This window comes from Amblyomma mixtum, chromosome 9 (assembly GCF_055824585.1).
Source record: "Amblyomma mixtum isolate Tamu chromosome 9, ASM5582458v1, whole genome shotgun sequence".
Lineage (NCBI taxonomy): Eukaryota > Metazoa > Arthropoda > Arachnida > Ixodida > Ixodidae > Amblyomma > Amblyomma mixtum.
The window spans coordinates 75,318,032-75,336,919 of record NC_143020.1 but is presented as its reverse complement, the minus strand read 5'-3'; the positions used below and the strand labels follow the sequence as shown (position 1 = coordinate 75,336,919).

General features: G+C 49.1%; 1 protein-coding gene across 1 annotated transcript; it reads right to left on the bottom strand.

Moving 5' to 3' along the window:
* Positions 1 to 2,625: 2,625 nt before the first annotated feature.
* LOC149329762 (vascular endothelial growth factor A-A-like) lies at positions 2,626 to 5,179 on the bottom strand. Its single transcript, XM_089559613.1, has 2 exons — positions 4,958 to 5,179; positions 2,626 to 2,850 (listed from the first exon to the last, which is right to left on the bottom strand). The coding sequence occupies exons 1-2, from the start codon at positions 5,177 to 5,179 to the stop codon at positions 2,626 to 2,628; spliced, it is 447 nt and encodes a 148-aa protein (XP_089415739.1).
* Between the last annotated feature and the right edge of the window lie 13,709 nt (positions 5,180 to 18,888).

The window sequence follows — 18,888 nt, the reverse complement described above, 5'->3', positions numbered from 1 at the left end:
TTCTGCGCCAATGCCTGGTTCGTAAAAACCAGGTCTGTGCAAGTATTTCACGAGGTTGTCAAAGCTGTGGGAGCCGTTACGAGCGAAAGGAACGGGATGTTCTCCCGCATAAGTGCTAAGAAATTCTCGCGTGTCTTTATATCTACATTACAGTCCCCACCCGCCCTGCCAGCCTGGCAGGTGGCAGCGTTTCTGGCACAAGGTTGTCAGTCCCAAAGCATGCAGCGCACATCTGTAACTACAGCCACCTAGCTTAAAGCACGACTGAGGTGTCCACTGTTCCAAGATGGCAGTTCTGCGCCTTCCTCTGGCTCAAGTGTCCACCTAGATGTGTACGACAGAAAGTGCGCATTTCCTTTCCTCAAAAACCAATTTACAAATTTTACCCTCTGCTTTCCAAGCCTATTAATTATTAATCAATATTATTTATTTCGCAGCTGTGGGGTACAGGTACTGCGCAATTCCTTTCCTCAACAAAATACTGAAGACACTTTGGAAATTCTGAAGTGTGCTTAGCGAGAGCCTTGTGGTCAACCCACTGCCGCTTCCCCGAACCGCTTGGCGCGGAATCACTGGGGCCGCTTCGGAGCCATGCGTCGCACTCCATGCGTTTGCCATCAATAGGCAATATCACAGTTGCGTCAGTGCCCGCGTACTGTGCGATGTCAGTGCATATTAAAGAACTTTAGGTGGTCGACATTGGGACGTGGTCGCTTTGGGACGTTAAACGCCAATAAACCAAACCAGTTGCGTCAGTGCGCCGTCTATCACACTACTGTCACAACAAGTCGCCTTTCTTGGGCATCAGTCCTGACGGCCTCCAACCGCCTCCCTGATGTGCCTTTACCCTCATTAGAGTTGTTCTTGTTTGTTTTCACCAGTTCATTCCCCCCTCCCCCCACACCCGTATTTTTTGGTGTCGTTTCATTGCCCGTTTTCCTCCTTTCGAAATGAGCACGTGCCCTTTTTCTTCCCCATCTTTTTGCGCAACAAGTTGAATCTGTTTATCTTGATTTCGGAGTTGTAATATATATATATATATATATGAAATACCGCCATAGGAAGCATAAGAGGGTTCTCTCGCAGCTTCCACTCTCTCAGTTCGATGACGTTCTACGTCACACCTGCGGTAACTCAGGACGTTCTACGTCCGCCGCTTATGAACGTGGGTGGCGCTGGTGAACACTCTCAAGGTTAGGTTACTTGTAAACATAAATACCCGCGAAAGTAGAAGGTTTGACAGCCGTCGCTGTAGCTCAGAGGTAGAGCACCGGACGCGTAATTCGGAGGTCGTGGGTTCGGATCCCACCGGCGGCATGTGGTTGTTTTTAGAGCGCAGCTCTTTGGCGTCCGTTCCTGGGTTTCCCGTCGTCGTCGGCGTTGTCGTCGGCGTCGGCCTCGTAACCAGCTCCGCCCCCCTTTCATCCGCAGCTGGGGTTGACTCACTATCGGCGTCAGCGGCATCAGTCAGTCGCTGCTATCTCTTCCCTCCTCCCTTTATCGTGTTGTCCCCTTGCTGCGCGCGCTTCTGCCCCCATCGTTTGCCGCTGGGTGTACACGCCGCCCCCTCCCGCCTCTTCCTGCGAGTCTCCGGTTGTCAAAGCGCCGGCTCGAACTTAATTCCTTTCTTCGCTCCTCCTCCAATGCAACCCCTGTGCGTTGGCAATCAGAGAGCCAGATCGGTGGCGGCGGATCTGTATATGTGCACCGCCCGAGCCGAAATTGCCGCTGCCGTTCGCCCTGTGCGGTGGCAATCAGAGCCAGATCGGTGGCGGCGGATCTGTATGTGTGCACCGCCCGAGCCGAAATTGCCGCTGCCGTTCGCCACTGCGAAATTATCTGCCAGTTCTTTCTGAGCCATGAGCGACACGACCGATGGAAGTCCTCCGTCTGCTAAAAAAAAAATTCTGTGATAGCGCATACATGTGTTGCTCGATTTCTTTGCCTCAATCTATCGAAAAGATGAAACAGCCTATTTGCTGCGCTCAAATTTCGCATTAGGAAGTAACGTAATCGTCGGTAATTTTTTCTTCTGCTTTTCTATCAATTAGCGTTAAGCGATGACATATTCAGTAATATTCTAAATTGATCAACACCAAGAAATAAATATATTAATTATAAAAAAAATCCCCTGTGCCCCTTGGTTTCGGTGGCTGTTGACTTCTGTCATATATATATATATATATATATATATTTGCATTTCTCAAATAAACTGCTGTTGCTAGTCAGCGCCTGTGTTGTGTTCTCGTTCCATCCTGTGTTAGCGCTGTTCGCAGTATAACGCAAAGAGACGTGTTGCAAATATAGGAATGTTTATTTGCGAATAAAAAAATGCATCATCTGATTAGGAGCGTGTGGGCTTTTATATATGGAAGTAAATCTGAGCGATTGGCTTATGGTTCCAATAACTAACGTGCAACAATGACGGACGAAGCGCAGTCAAAAAGCAACAAGCAGGTGGGCGCGACGGCACACGCACCGAGTGAGCTGAAGAAGCCATCACGTGGCCGGCCCTGCGAGCCAGAATGGAGACAGGAGCAGGCGCGATGGCCTCTCGGGGCGGTGCGTTACGGTGCGTTTGCGTGCAGAGCGGGGTCGCTTGTCCATCTTTTGGGGCGCACTGCATCAGCGAATGCGGTCGTACTTGAGTCGGCACTCGCACTCGGTGTGGTTGTCGAAGGCCAGCTGCTCCTCCTGTATGTGGACCTCCCCGCTGTTGTTGATCTCGTACACACGGAACCAGCGTTCCACCTTTACGATGGACTTGGGCTGGCAGTGCTCGTCCTCGCTGAAGCAGCAGCCCGTGTCCGGGGCACACCGGTGCACCACGGTGCAGGGCGGCATGTAGCGCTGCAGAAACACACACACACACACACACACAAACGGAGGCGGTGGTTAGGCAAGCCATGCACTGTCGTGCAGTGACATGTGCACGTTTCAGCTGTAATGGCGACCGTGTTTTGAAGACCCACGGCGCGGCCCCCGCGTCTCTGCCGCTAATGGCACCGCACTGGAGTACACATTAGTGCACTCCAAATCTCCGACCGCTTCTGGAAATAGGCGCTGACAATGAAATTGGGCAAGAGGTAGGGGAAAACTAGCATCCGTGCTGCGAAAACCGGTCACATTCCTTTTCATTTTGTATTTGAAATATTAGGTAGCAATTGCGACTAATTCCTACTTTTTCGCTGCTGCGAAGAACTGTGAATTGATATATTACATAGCTGCGGAAGTTCAAAATACATGTATTTATTGACTACATAGCTATTCTCTACTATCCAGACCCTTTTGCTTGTCGACCAGTTACAATCCCTCATAAAAAAGAAGAAGAAAAAACTTGAGGTGTTTGACAGCTGCAAGTACGGTCAATGATTTCAACGTCAACGTAAAATTCAAACGTAATATTTGCCGGCAGAGAGGAGGATCATGACGTCTTGTTCCGTAATAAGTTAAAATAAGCAAATGTGCGGAAGGAAGTTAAACATTTTCCCCCCGATCGATATCCTTACGCGCTTTAATTACTAATGTTTCATGAATACTTCTTTAACACCACATTTCAACTCATTGGGACCAGGAAGCCTCCGCACCTGTGCTTATTTTATATCAGACACTTCTTCCCAAGAACAGGCCACCTGACGTGGGTCGCGTCGCAATAATGCATATATTACGCAATCACACTAGCGGGCAACTTGTGTGTATATGTACAAAGCCTGCTTCTTGCACACATGGGCACACGTGGCTTCCATAGGCAATTATAAAGATCCTCGCTATATCCCTAGTGTTTTTATCAAGCTTCCCGATTTAAAAGCAACTGATGTTCCGCCAGGAAGCGCCACGTCGGATAATGCCAGCCGTCATGCGCCAACCATGTTTTGGCGCCGACATGGGAGCTAGCTAAAAGTGCTTTCTTTAAAATAAAATAAAAAAATGACAATGGCGACCTTCACCCCACAAAATGCAGTACATTTCCGCTGAAAGGTTCCTTCCTATGACAGGGTGCGTTAACTGTAGATCAGACCTTACAGCGAGGGGAGATTGTGCGAACAGGCGAATAGAAACAGACTGCGCAACGTGCTGCTGTAGCTGTTTTGCATCATGTGTTCGAGCATTTCTGTCCCCGGTGGCACTTGTGGTTTTTCTGAATATATTAAAAAATGAAAGGAAGCCGATATTCATCAAACCCACTCGCACAGTAACGCAATAGTAGCATGTGCCACACATATGTTTGCCCGAGGTACATAAAACAGGCATAAGCGTCCCTGGAATGAGTCATACAAAGCTGATGAGGTGACTAGAGTTCAACACGGAATTCCCGTGGCTCTGTATTGTTCTAGTGGCCAAGCTACCCGGAGGGAGAAAATAACTCGCTTCACAACCACCACGGAAGGTGTCTTGCAATCACCTGGACCAATGCGCAATGTGTTTTTATCCTTGTGTGCTGGATGGGCTTATAACATTGTTCAACCTCACACCCCACTAGTGGGGTGCCAGGTCAAATAAATAACCAAAAAAACACAAAAGCAAACAAAAGTCTGAAACAATGAGCAGCGGGAGAAGGTGTTTAGACGTGTGTCCACTTATATCGCAGCTGACAGGCTCCCTCTCAACCACTCACGTTGCGCCTTGGTGCCGCCCATTCACCAATCGCAAGGACCACCGTACGTGTTTGTGTCCCTCGGAGTACACTTAAGGGATGTATATGCAAAGGAACGCGGCGGCGCATGCGGTCACTTCTTGCCACTCTGCAGCACTTGAATCCCTGCTGCTGTGGCATCGATTTCTGCGCATCCTATGCTTATATCGGAAATATATATGAAACGCCCTCTTCTGCAGCTATGCGGCGAATAAAATTCGAACAATAAACTTTCACCTCACCCTCTTCAGTGTGCGAAGTCGACTGGCAATAAATGAAGCAGTGACAGGCTCGCAAGGCGAAATAGTTCGGGAGGGCACTCACTTTTCGGTCGTTTGGATAGATGTCTTGCACGCAGATGGTCCTGGGCTGCGGAAGACTGCAGGACGCCTCCCGCAGAACCATCCTTATGTGCTCTAGTGAGGGACTGTATGCCCTGCTGGAAATATTAGGCGGTAGGCACAGTCCCAGGGCGAAGCACATGCAGAAGACAAGCAGTGCGGTCCAGGCGAGTCCCCTCGCCACAGGTTCGTGTTCGCTGACCATGGCTATTGGCGGTGTGGCAAGTGCGACTTTCGAGCGACGGTCGTAGAATGGTGAACGACAGGGCGTCGATGATGGTTATATGCCACCGCGTCACCGTGACTGCACACGGCACTCCTGTAAAAAAACTCCTTTGCCATCGAGGGTCCGCTGACGCGCGGCACCTTCCGCCGACGCACGACGTCTTCCGCTGCGCGGAAGCACTAATGAGAGAGGCGTCCCTTTGCGCCATGCAAAGGAAACGACTGCTTCGCCGCTGATGGCCGCCGACGCGCAGCGTCTTCCGCCGCGTTATATCAGGATCCCGCGGAAGCACTAATGAGAGAGGCGTCTCCTTGCGCCATGCAAAGGAAACGACTGCTTCGCCGCCGATGGCCGCCGACGCGCAGCGTCTTCCGCCGCGTGATATCAGGATCCCGCGGAAGCACTAATGAGAGAGGCGTCTCCTTGCGCCATGCAAAGGAAACGACTGCTTCGCCGCCGATGGCCTCTGACGCGCAGCGTCTTCCGCCGCGTGATATCAGGATCCCGCGGAAGCACTAATGAGAGAGGCGTCTCTTTGCGCCATGCAAAGGAAACGACTGCTTCGCTGCCGATGGCCGCCGACGCGCAGCGTCTTCCGCCGCGTGATATCAGGATCCCGCGGAAGCACTAATGAGAGAGGCGTCTCCTTGCGCCATGCAAAGGAAACGACTGCTTCGCCGCCGATGGCCGCCGACGCGCAGCGTCTTCCGCCGCGTGATATCAGGATCCCGCGGAAGCACTAATGAGAGAGGCGTCTCCTTGCGCCATGCAAAGGAAACGACTGCTTCGCCGCTGATGGCCGCCGACGCGCAGCGTCTTCCGCCGCGTGATATCAGGATCCCGCGGAAGCACTAATGAGAGAGGCGTCCCTTTGCGCCATGCAAAGGAAACGACTGCTTCGCCGCCGATGGCCGCCGACGCGCAGCGTCTTCCGCCGCGTGATATCAGGATCCCGCGGAAGCACTAATGAGAGAGGCGTCTCCTTGCGCCATGCAAAGGAAACGACTGCTTCGCCGCCGGTGGCCGCCGACGCGCAGCGTCTTCCGTCGCCTGATATCAGGATCCCGCGGAAGCACTAATGAGAGAGGCGTCTCCTTGCGCCATGCAAAGGAAACGACTGCTTCGCCGCCGATGGCCTCTGACGCGCGGCGTTTTCCGCCGATGCACGACGTCTTCCGCTGCGCGTGGCACTTTCCGCCACGTGATGTCAGGATCCCGCGGAAGCACTAATGAGAGAGGCGTCCCCTTGCGCCATGCGAAGGAAACGACTGCTTCGCCGCCGAGGGCCTCCGACGCGCGGCGTTTTCCGCCGATGCACGACGTCTTCCGCTGCGCGTGGCACTTTCCGCCACGTGATGTCAGGATCCCGCGGAAGCACTAATGAGAAAGGCGTCCCCTTGCGCCATGCAAAGGAAGCGACTGCTTTGCCGCCTAGGGCCACCGACGCGCCGCCTCTTCCGCCGCGTGATATCAGGATCCCGCGGAAGCACTAATGAGAGAGGCGTCTCCTTGCGCCATGCAAAGGAAACGACTGCTTCGCCGCTGATGGCCGCCGACGCGCAGCGTCTTCCGCCGCGTGATATCAGGATCCCGCGGAAGCACTAATGAGAGAGGCGTCCCTTTGCGCCATGCAAAGGAAACGACTGCTTCGCCGCCGATGGCTTCTGACGCGCGGCGTTTTCCGCCGATGCACGATGTCTTCCGCTGCGCGTGGCACTTTCCGCCACGTGATGTCAGGATCCCGCGGAAGCACTAATGAGAGAGGCGTCTCCTTGCGCCATGCAAAGGAAACGACTGCTTCGCCGCCGATGGCCGCCGACGCGCAGCGTCTTCCACCACGTGATGTCAGGATCCCGCGGAAGCACTAATGAGAGAGGCGTCCCCTTGCGACATGCAAAGGAAGCGACTGCTTTGCCGCCTAGGGCCACCGACACGCCGCCTCTTCCGCCGCGTGATATCAGGATCACGCGGAAGCACTGACGAGAGAGGCGTCCCCATGCGCCATGCAAAGGAAACGACTTCTTTGCCGCCTAGGGCCGCCGATGCGCGGCGTGTTCCGCCACGTGATTTCAGGATCCCGCGGAAGCACTAATGAGAGAGGCGTCCCCTTGCGCCATGCTAAGGAAGCGACTGCTTTGCCGCCTAGGGCCGCCGATGCGCGGCGTGTTTCGCCGCGTGATGTCAGGATCCCAGGACAAATTCTTTAAGAGCTGTGGTACATTTGCGGCAGCATTCTAGACTGTTCTATAGGTACACATTAAAATACAGTATGACATAAAGCAGACACAGGCGGAGAGCTTCATTGTGTCCATTTTTATAAAGGCTGGCTCATCTGCCGGGCACGTTGCGCAAAAGAGTCAGGGCGAGGAAAAGGGCCTAATTTTTCGCCTTGTGCAGCAGAAGGGCTACAATCTGAGACTTTTTGGCTGCGTTCCGTGAAAATGCGAGATGGCTTTCACCTGACAACTTTTCTGCGAATCCGTAGTAGGGCTTTCATCCTCTTTATTTTTTGTCTGGTTTTATTTTTTTCCTACTCATGCTTTTCTTTCTACGGATAGCTGGAGCTGTATGTGAAGCCTCGATATTAAGAGCTCGCTAAATGTTGTCGCATATTCCTTGTTCATCGAGCAGTGCTTAACTAGAGCTTAAGCTCGCCTGTTCCAAAAGAATGAAAACGCGTGAACACAGTGCAAATGCTACATAAAAAACGTGGCCTCGTCAAAAAATAATGACTATAAGAGGGAGCCTCGCCTGCACTACGGAAGCAACTCGCTGTAAAATAAAGTTCTATAAAGGTGAGCTACGACAATGTCAAAGGTAAGTATAAAATAAATAAACGAAAAAAAAACGTCAATAACGGGAGGGTCTCTGATAAGGAAAAGACTGAAGGTAACTTGGGATAGCGGCAAGCAGAGAGCTCTGGGCTTTCAACGCCACCAAATTCAGAAGAGCCTATTATTGAGCTGTTAGAAGAGGCCCGATCCTTGTCAGACTACTTCGTGCTTTTTTGGCGGTATACGAACATAGTGACGTTCACAAAGGCGTACAAAGGCGACTGCTGCTTGGCTCATTATCTAACTTTCGGTTCTGATAAGTTGGCAGTGGTGTTGTGGGTGGGGTGGGTCGGCTATGAGGTGAGGAAAGCCGCAGCAACGGCGTCATGTGCGGTGGACACCCAAACCACGCCGTGATGGACGCGATGAAGCTCGGGAATGCGGTAATTTGGGCGAGTTGGTATGAAAGAATTGTAGTAAAAGGGGGGAATGAGAGAGAGAGAGTAGCCCTAGTAGAGGACTTCGCGGTTAGTTTCATCCATCTGCAGTTATTTTCCGCACAGTGATCGCGCGCCTCATGAGCGTTTTTTTTTTGCGTCCCTCGGACACTGAAATGCGGCCTCCGTGGCAGGAATTCGATCCCGCGCCCTCGTGCTTAGCAGCTGAACAACACCGCTGCGGGTTGGCAGCAGAGTAGATTGACTCATACGAGCTGCTAATTTTTATTTTTGCCTCCATTCTTTTTGCGCAATGAAAGCTGGAATATGCGCTTCTAAATTTCGCAAGTGTGTAATATTTATAGTTCGATTGCGAAGTGAAATCGTAGCGCCTGCTCCTCGGCAAGACTGAGCGGAACTTCTCATGATTCAGCCGCAGCAAACGAAAGCGATCCTAAAAGAGACGCTTCGTTGTGCTTTTCGCCTTAAACGCCATGATATCCCCGTACGCCCCACCGCAGTGGCTCAGTGGTTACGGTGCTCGGCTGCTGACCCGAAAGACGCGGGTTCGATCCCGGCCGCGGCGGGTGAATTTCGATGAAGGCGAGATTCTAGAGGCCCGTGTACTGTGCGATGTCAGTGCACGTTAAAGATCCCCAGGTGGTTCAAATTATTCCGCAGACCTCCGCTGCAGCATCTCTTTCTCTCGTTCTTCTTTCGCTCCCACCACCCTCATTTCTCTTACGGCGCGGCTCAAGTGTCCACCGAGATATGTGAGACAGATGCTTCGCCATTTCCTCTTCTCAAAAACCCATTTATTATTTATTTAGGTGCACTTGGGCCGGGGGTATCGCTTATTCCACCGCTTTGTACGCTTGAGGGAAGGTTGCTGCGCCCATGTTATTGATGAGCGAGGGAAGGGCGGTAAGATGAGGATGTTATTCTAAACCGATGAAGCTTGTGTTATAGCAGTAGTTAGAAAGAATTAGTATGCATGCCAGGTGTTAGTTGAGAAGGTTGGTTAGGTTACACGAACAGGAATCGAAATGGCACTACTTTATTTGTTTTCCAGCTCGAGGGTCATGTAGGAGAATCGCTGCTGCTCTCCAGGTGAAATATGGACGCCAGGTGTGTCCAAGTAATGATTTCCTAAAGTGAAATTTTTGCTATGGTTATTATTAGCATCTAAAACTGAGTATGCTGGAAGACGAGTGCAAGATTGTCCTCAGTTGTCATAGACTGATACAGTGTACCGCGTTTATAGAGCACTTAAGTTCAAAACAACTGTATCCTCTTCATCTGCCAATGCTTCCTTACTTTGTACGACTTCTCCGCGATGTGAAATGACTAGACGCAGCCTCCTTCTGCTTGGCTTTGTACTAAATATGCATTATTTAATTTGAAGGAACATATCTACCTAAGCGTTTTGTGTAGGTACAGTTGTGTGCGTACATTTCCAAGCTTGGACCGAAAAGAAGAAAACCTGTGCGTTGGCAGGAGTGGCCTTATTCTCATTTATAAGCAAGATAAAGACATATAAGCTAAGAAAAAAATCAATGTTAATTGGTACTCCATTTGACGAACTCCTGATCGCAACAACTTGCTTTAATCCAATGTACCCTTGTCTTTTCAGTCGACGACAGCAAAAGTAAGTTTATTCTTTCTTTTTTCTTGCCTAACACTCATCACCTCAAAACTTAAGATCATTTTTACCCTTATATATTTATCCGCAGATTCACAACGTTATGCCGCCGATGGAGTGCATTTCACATTCGCGCCTAACACTGAAATAAAGCCATGGACAACTAACGCGCTGAGCCGAGTAAATGCATCACTGTTATTTGATAGAAGCATGCTACGTATAGTACAGCCGCCAAATAATTCAGTGCTTACCGCTTGTTACAAATCAAACCGAAAAAGAACGTCATTTTTTTTTCACGCAACACCTTTTTTGGAAAATATTAAATCTACTTCGTATAGCACGGAACGGCGGACAAGCTTTGCGTAAAGACAAATGCCCATTTTATGTGTCATCTTCTTTACCAAAACGACATGCATAGTAAGCCTATCCTCGTTTACCCATTATTTTGTATTCAGGACTTTGTTGCAGTGTAGTTACTCCTTTGCTAAAACGGGTGCTCTCAATTTAAGGCCACTCATATGCGCTTCTTTTTTTTTATACACAGGGAAGCGACACAAGTCGAAGAAGAGCCGTGGTAAGGCCCTTGCTTCGTTTCCCGGGTAACTGAGAGCAGTAGGTAAAGTTAGTGTATATCATTTCTCAAGAAAGCCAACTTGGACCCGAAAGAGAACAGTACTGTTTGCTGCAGCTTGTTGGCCTTATTATGTGGGAAAAATGGTGTGGCAGACACTCCACAAAAAAACAAGAAGCTGTACGGTTGCTGCTGTCAACTGTAACCTCAGTGACTATTGTCCTGAGTGTCATCCCCGAACCCTGTCGATAACATCGGACCCATACCTTCCTATTCATTCCATGGAAGGCGGGATCTGCAGGTGCTCTGTACAAAATTGGTTTGCAACCAGCATAATAAAGAGTGTTGAGGGCAGTCGCGGCGAAGACTGCTGCATTATTTATTCAAAAATATGTTTGTTTTCAAGTGTACACACTGCTATTGTTGCATAGTAATACAACTCCTGAAGAGCAGTGGTGGCGCGCCCAAAAAAAAAGGTGGATCTCGTTAAGTGCAGTTAAAACAGTTCTGAGTTATTGCCATAACACATGATATTTGAAAGTGTACACACGTGTTAACTTCAGATGGCACGCTATTCCGATTCTTCCTTCATGCCAACTATAGTTCACTAGAAGTGTTCCGTGTCGAGCATAGGGGACAGGATAGTTCCAGCGTCCTGCACTTGTTTGTGTCAAGGGATATCCACACCCCAGAGAGAGGAGAAATGCTATCAGTTAGTGCAGGTTATTTATTGAGGCGAAAGCCTTTAATTCCTCATCATTGTCGAAAGAAAGTTGCCAGCAGAGGTGTCACGCTTTTCAAGTCAGACCAGAACAAATAAATAAAACCGAGTATTAAATTGGTCGAGTTTGGGAATCGAACCAGGGCCTGCGGAGTGCGAGACGAGAGCACGCTAACCACTCCACCATGCCAGCTTTTTTTTTTCTTTACCACCTGGCTTTCACACATAACACAAAACAAAACAAACAATTAACAAAACGCAATAAACACTATCTACATACACACCACACTGTCGTAGTCAGCCAGCATGAATCTGGCTTCGTCAGATTAAAATTCACGAAAATTGCCCAGCGGCTCTAGTCTCGAGAGCCAATCGGGAGGCTCCGCCGCGGCTTTCTGGATGGCCAGAAACCAGTCCATGCTTTCCCGAAAGTACGTTCGGGCAGGACTTGCGTCTTTGTCACAAAGGCTAGCCTGCCATTCTGGAGCGCCACAAACAGTGGAGGCCTCTCAGCATCGTTTTTTTGTTTCTTCGAGACACAAGAGTCCCGTTTTTGAGCACCGTATGCCAAGTTGGGCTGCGGTGCGTGCTGCCGGAGCACGTAGTCTCAACTACTGATGTTTACTTCAGGATCAGTGGCTTTTACCGGGAAATCGTAGCGAGTGTGAGATTCCTTTCCGCGCGATTTTTATATGATTTTATGTCGACTGTGAAACGGAAGAAACTCTACGGTGCTTTGTGCGATAGTTTCCGAGTGCCCTTGTACAGGGCTTTGTACACTGGAGGCCCAGGCAGAGATGTTTTAAAGAGGGTTAAAAAAATGCAGGTGCCGCCAGGAACAAAAACTTTTTTAAACTCCGCACCGGAACCTTAGAGACTGAAAAAAGTTTAGAGGGAAAGGAATTATTTTTACCCTGGGGATCTCATTGTTTAATTTGCAGAAAGTCCGAAACAATAGACCACGTTTTTTTTACTCTGTCGAGAAGGGGATTATTTTTGTGATGTATTGCAGCGAACACTGAAGAAAGAATTAGCATTAGACGTGCATAGCATCCGGTACTTATCTGAAGAAAATGAGGGTGGGGTACAGTTGTACTTAATAATGCTCATCCGCCATGCCAGCTCGATGGTATGGAATGAACAATAGGGCGTCTAGTCAATACGGTATTTTCTTTCACTCCCATCTTCCTCCCTTCCCTTACGGCGAGGCTCAGGTGTCCACCGATATATGCGATACAGATACATTTCCTTACCTCAAAAACCAATTTACCGACAACCAAGGCGTACAGCGGAACGGGCGATGTCGTTATGTGGACTCCGTGGTAGCGTTGCAAGACGCTTTCACGTTCCACTCTTACAGGCGATGCTCAACTTCTTAACCACACATCAGTGACACAAGCAGTAATATCGCGCTTAAGGCTTTTGCCTGACCGCACTTTAGGTCAGCAAAGTGCCCCCCTGAATTTTTTTCCTTGTTTCCAGCCTCGCATGAAGTCATGAGGAACCTAAAGAAACGGAAACGAAAAGCGAACAGAAGAGTCTGCCGCAGCTGGCGCATGAGGATGAGAGCCGATCACGAAAGGCGCCGAAGGCACAGGAGCTGAGTCAGCCGCAGCTGCCGCCGCAGGAGCACCAGCAAGGAGAGGCGCAGCAACACGGCGCAGAGCTCCGAGAGCAGCGGCAGAAGCCTGAGCGACCGGGTCAGCTCAAGCAGAGAGCGGATGGTTATATCGGTGAGAGGAGAGGCGCAGCAACACGGCGCAGAGCTCCGAGAGCAGCGGCAGAAGCCTGAGCGACCGGGTCAGCTCAAGCAGAGAGCGGATGGTTATATCGGTGAGTGATAAGAGTTTCTGCTCGTCCGCTTGAAATGACTGCTACAAGTTAGGATTAAACAATCATTTCAGTAACATTTATTCGCTTATTTTGATACTTATTATTAATTCCTTTTCAAAGTCCTAGGTTCTCTGATCTACTCATCGATTGACTTTGGTTTGGCTTATGACAGCGGAATATGAGGCCCGCCTTAGTGGAATGTTCTTTGGGTTAATCTTCTTGGCTGACAGCATCATAATTTCAACATCTGTTAGCTTAAAATATCCCAGTGTAGCTACTTTAACCTTCTCGCTAATTACCCAAGTGATGTATTGCACGACCTGAAACCGAACTGGAAGGCTGTTTTTTGTCCTGTACACAATGTTGTACGCTTGCTGTCTTGCTATCAAAGCGATTTATATGGTTCGCAAATCTCTTCCGGCTATTTCTAATTCTCTGCTTACCTCCTTCATACAACTATTGTTTGCCGCTCTGATGTTCGCGTCAACGAGGTCATGGGCATACAGCCTGCGCTGTCGGAACATGTACCACTTTCTGTCCAAATCGTCCTGTCAAGCTGACCATTTCGTTCACTGTGTTGTCCCTTGACGTCCGACTTCTTAGTTTAGTTACCTCTTCAATGTAACATTACACCAACTTCGCGTTTTTCCCCTGTTCAATTTCATCTGTTTACCTTTACTATTTACTTGCTGATAAAGCCAATGAGTTCCTGAAAGCCCGTAATTTTATTAAGATTCCCGCTATTTTTTTATGACTCGTTGTGCAATGTCCGCCTCTTACTACTTGGTCAAAAAGGTTCTGTCACCAGGTCGCAAAAAACTGTTCGACTTGCGTTGCCCCATTAGTGGTAAATCAGTTTGTGTTGGTTCCTATGGTTTCCCTCTACTTTCATTTGCTGCAAATGTTTGATCAACCTCTTCGGTGGCAATGCTGCATTTTCGATTTCCAGATTCAGGCGTTGCTTTCACGTCACATTTCTCTTCTCTCTTAACTATGACGTCGGTATGTTGGTCGCATAGTCCAGTAGCAATGCCTCGTTAGTTTCAGAGTACCCACAGAGCTTTTCAATGGAGCCATTCATATCCCCTTTCAGATTGATGGGCTTCTAACTTAAACGTTCATTTCTTCGGGACCCGTCCTTGCTTTCCGCGTCGTGATCGGCGTCGTCGTCGGCATAACATGCCACCGCCACGCCATCTGTCACGTGGCATGTTGGCAGGTAGTAGCAGAGCGAAACGCCACCTGCCACGGCGAGAGCGGAGGAATGCACAACCGGAAGGTGGCTGCCACGGGAAGATCCGGGAGGGTGGCTTACAGTGGGACACGCCACTTACCAGTGGTGGCAGGTGACCTGCGGAGCGCTGCGCTTAAATTTCGCGTTACTGACTATCGTAGTCGCCAGTCAATTTTCTTTAGCGCTTCTAAGAGCTTACTTATATAGCTTACCAACTCTTCGTTATTTCATTCAATCCATTTCCGTGAATAATCTATATCTGTTCACGTGCTCTTCCTCGCAGCTGTGCAATATGTCCACGAACATTCCTTACAGCCTTAAATACAGTTGCCTATTTGGGAATTTGTCTGACAAGTACCTCCATTGCTCCGCGCGTTCGTTATCCAGTACTTCTGTTTCACCCTTCCCAAATGTAATTTTTTCTAATTGCCAATTGTGTTTCCTCAAAAGCATAGAAATTAACTCTTTTTTAACCGGATCTTTACGCTGTGCCCATTTACACTGGTTTCTACCACCTTGCAAGTTTATGTTACTGAGCAAGAGGTTTTCAACTGTCCGTTTTCTCCTTCTTTTCTGTGCTCGAGTAAAGTTATTCGCCGGCCTTGATTCCCGGTCCCCTGCTGCGATTTTCTTCCCTTCATTACACTTTGAACTTTTCTCAGCATCTGGGACTAACCAAAAAATCCATCTCAGATCTAGTCTCACTGCTCTCTTTCGAAAGTGCTTCGAAGAGAATTTCTTCCAACCAAAAGAGCCGTGCACACAAGAGAGAAAAACACAGGAATAGTGCTGGACTTACAACTGAAAGTTTTATTGAACACAAATCGCTCACTGATTGTGGACCATGGACTGTGTGAATGAACCTTTGACCAAGCACCGAACAAAAATAGGCGCCGTAGTGGCCGCAATCCTGCACTGCATTTTAGAAGATATCGTACGAAATGTTCCCCAAGTTTTGCGGATGTTTTTGTTCTGGACCATGGATAAACGCGAAAGGCACGTGAAACCTTTGAGGCCTTCCAAATAGCCAAACATTTCGATGCTTGTATCAGTTTCCCCCTCTTTAGCACTAATATAAAAAAACTAATTTTCACAATGACTTGGCGTAGATAACTTGTCCTGGCAGGGTGCATGCGTGACTGCTATTTCAGCGATCTGTGCTCATTAAAAATGTAATTTATTAGTACAGGTATTGTCCTGCAAGATGCTTCCTTGTGTGCACGTCATGTTTTGGCTATCAATAATCATCTTCGACATGTCATACCAAAAGGCCCACAATTCAGCCTTGATTAAGGGCTTCGAAGCTCCGAAGAAGCACTAGCGACATGCTGTTGTCAGCACAGTCTGCCTCCTGACAGTTTGCTCCGTGACCCACGCTCGCTACAACACCATTTCACAGCGAAATTCACTAATTAGTGTCCAGAGCAATCGTCATTGTATGGGCTGTCAGAAGTGGAAGAATACAGAAAGCGAGTTTACGAGAAAAAAAAATTATTCGCAGGTGCAGTCATATAATGAAATCGCCTGATATGTGTCTAGATGTGAAGGAAAGTGCATGCTCCCTCTTCTAGTGATAATTCCCCATGAGAGTGTCGTGAGGCAGAGATAAAAAATCCTTCTTTCCAAGAGATCAATTTCCGAAAAATTTGATCGTGACCGTAAGTGCAATAAACCGCAGCACAGCTTATAAGTGCCCCACAAATGTTGCCTCGTCATCCCGCTGTGCTGACTCATTGGCATTAGCGTCCAGCTGTTGATCTCAGTTCGGGTGTGATCGTATCCCGTCTGCAGCGACCGCATTTCGAAGACGCCGGAATACAAAACCACCATTGTACTGTGCATTGTCGGCACACATAGAGAACCCCAGTTATTGTATTTATTCCGAAGCCCTCCAGTACATCCTCCCTCATATCCTATATGTGCCTCTTTCGCTTCTAGTCCCACGTCCTTCACAAAAGCCATTACCTTGTTTTCAGGCCCTGTGCCACCTGCAACTCATTCCTCCCGTCACACAAGTCCGGAGACCATAAGGACGGCGTTCGTCCTAATCACCGGAGCCATCATTTTTGGGGTTGTGCTGGCCAGAACTTCCTCCACGAAGAAAAAGACTTGCGACACGCCAGCCTGCCGCGAGGTAAGGAGTCGCGGTTCCATTTACAGTAGTGTTCGGTGAAGACATCAGATTCATTAGAAATCGTGCATTAAATTGTTCAGCGGAAAGCATAGTTGACAATGTTTCATCAGCTTATGCCAGAGGCCTTCAACAAGCGCAGTGTTACTCTTTGGCATTCGCTTCTTGAAGTCATAGTTACTAGTCCAAGAAAGAGGCCGACGCTGTCGTGTCTCTCTATCCCGCGTCGGCGCCTTTTTGCCGCTGAGAGACATGTACTTTCTAAGCCGCGGAGCTTGACCTACTCTGCACGTTCGTCGCTTATCTTTGTTCATATCGAAAGTCTTGCAGTGCCTCAGGAGTCAGAACGCAAGATGTCACTCATTGAGTCGCACTTTTGGAGGCTTTGAAAAACAGTGATTGCAACTAGTTCCTTTCATTGTGCTTGTTTTTCCTCTTGCTGCTAATAGAGTAAACGAGTGCGCAGAAAAAACGTTTCCGGAAATTTTACCAGTAAACATGCCGACAGCTCATCAATAGCCAAGCTAAATAACGTTGAAATAAAAGGAAATGAGCGCTAGATTTTCAACTGCATCGGCGCTTTAGGCCGTAAAGGCCAACTCATGTACAGTTAGCTCGCGGATAACAGTGGAATCTACAATGGATTGTAAGCCAGCCACCTTAATTCACAAGAATTGCTGTCAAAGAGACTGCTGTGAAGATTGCGCGGTCGTTTATAATACCGCCTTCCTCCGCGTAGGGGCGAACTGTTTTCCAGTTTTTATGGCCGTGCTCATGCTTCTCCTTCGGACACTAATTTTTACTTAGCCCGCGCGATTTCACAGGTACCCCAGTTCTGGCGATACTTTTCAGCTTGGCGGTGATGTTTCTCTGAAAAAAAAAGAGCGAAAAAGAAAAAGGCAGGCATGTCGCAAAAGGCACTCATAATTGTTGTCCAGGCACGCACTTTACCTGAAAAAAAAATGGCTGAGGCTTAACTTGGTTAACCCTGGCCAGATGCGAAGCATATTGATGGCTAGGCTTGGTAATACATGGCTTTCCTTGGTTGAATACTTGGTCATTTTAATACAACCACTAGAAGCCTTCGTCGTGGGGGAAGACAACGGCATGGCTACAGCGGAACGCCGACTAACCCCGAGACGCGCGTTGGGTGGGCGCCTGGATTGCCACGGAAGCCGCGTCCGCCTGGCCGGTGGAGCGAGCGTTTCACCTACACCGAGTGTGAACGCGCGTTCGAAATGCGCGGGAATGCCGCTCGAGGACATTCCGGTGTCTGTGCGATGGCATCGTTCTCCCTCTCCCAGCGCGTGACGGCGATCTGTCGTGACGTCATGTGTCACGTGGTATGTCACGTAGTGTGTCGCCACTGTACCACGTGGTCTGCACGGCGTGCAACCACAGCGACGGCGCGAGGTGGACCCTCATCTTCCTCTGTCGTGACGTCATGTGTCACGTGGATGTGCACGGCGCGTAACCACGGCGAAGGGGTGTAGTGTACCTCTAGTAATATGCTTCGCATAAAAAAAAACGGTGCAGTGGACCCATAATTCAGACGACTCGGATGAGACAAGTTTTTCAATGAGAAGTGCTCTACTTCCGCCGGAGGCTTCCGAGAAGCTGTACCATAATAACAGTTTCCGGCACGTAAGCAAACTAAACAGGGAGTTCTAATTTATTCGTTCAGTTATTGCTATTTATCGTTGTCCAAGTCAGTCTCTAGCATCAAAACATTATAAAACTATTGTAGTGTTTGTATCACGATAAGCAAACGGCCAACTCACGGCCACGTGCCGGTATTTGGGCACCGCCCCCTTGCCTGTCTGTATCTCGATATAAGCACATGCGTGTTGGTTTTCGCGGGGAGTCGTCGACCAGCGGGACGCGCGGTCTGACGGCCGGCTGACAATAAACCCGAGTTCTTGTTGTACCTCGGCTACAGTGTCGTTTCCCTTAGCAAGACACGACAACTTTTTGGCGACGAGGATGGGATTCTGAAGCAGAACGAGGACCGATCCCACGGAGACCGTGAAGACGGATATTCAGCCAAGCGTACAAGGAGGACCACGACGGAGCGACTCGGAAACAGCCAGGATGGTCACGATTGGGCAAGTGGAATCTTTCGATGAATCTCAGTCGGATTGGGAAACTTACGAGGAAAGGATTAATGCATTCCTTAGAGTGAATAAGATTCCAGACGAGAACAAAGTAGATGCCTTCCTGAGTATCGTGGGTCCGAAGACGTACAAGTTATTGAAGAGTTTGACTGCCCCGAACGCTCCTACTAGTCAGTCTTTGTCAGAACTGCAGAAAGCATTACGAGAGCATCTGTCACCCAAGCCATCGGT

Bases quoted from the DNA above. Each gene is read 5' to 3' on its own strand.
- LOC149329762 (XM_089559613.1), bottom strand. From the start codon at position 5,179: ATGGTCAGCGAACACGAACCTGTGGCGAGGGGACTCGCCTGGACCGCA. The intron at 2,851-4,957 runs GTGAGTGCCCTC...GTGTTTCTGCAG, and splicing joins TCTATCCAAACGACCGAAAA to CGCTACATGCCGCCCTGCAC.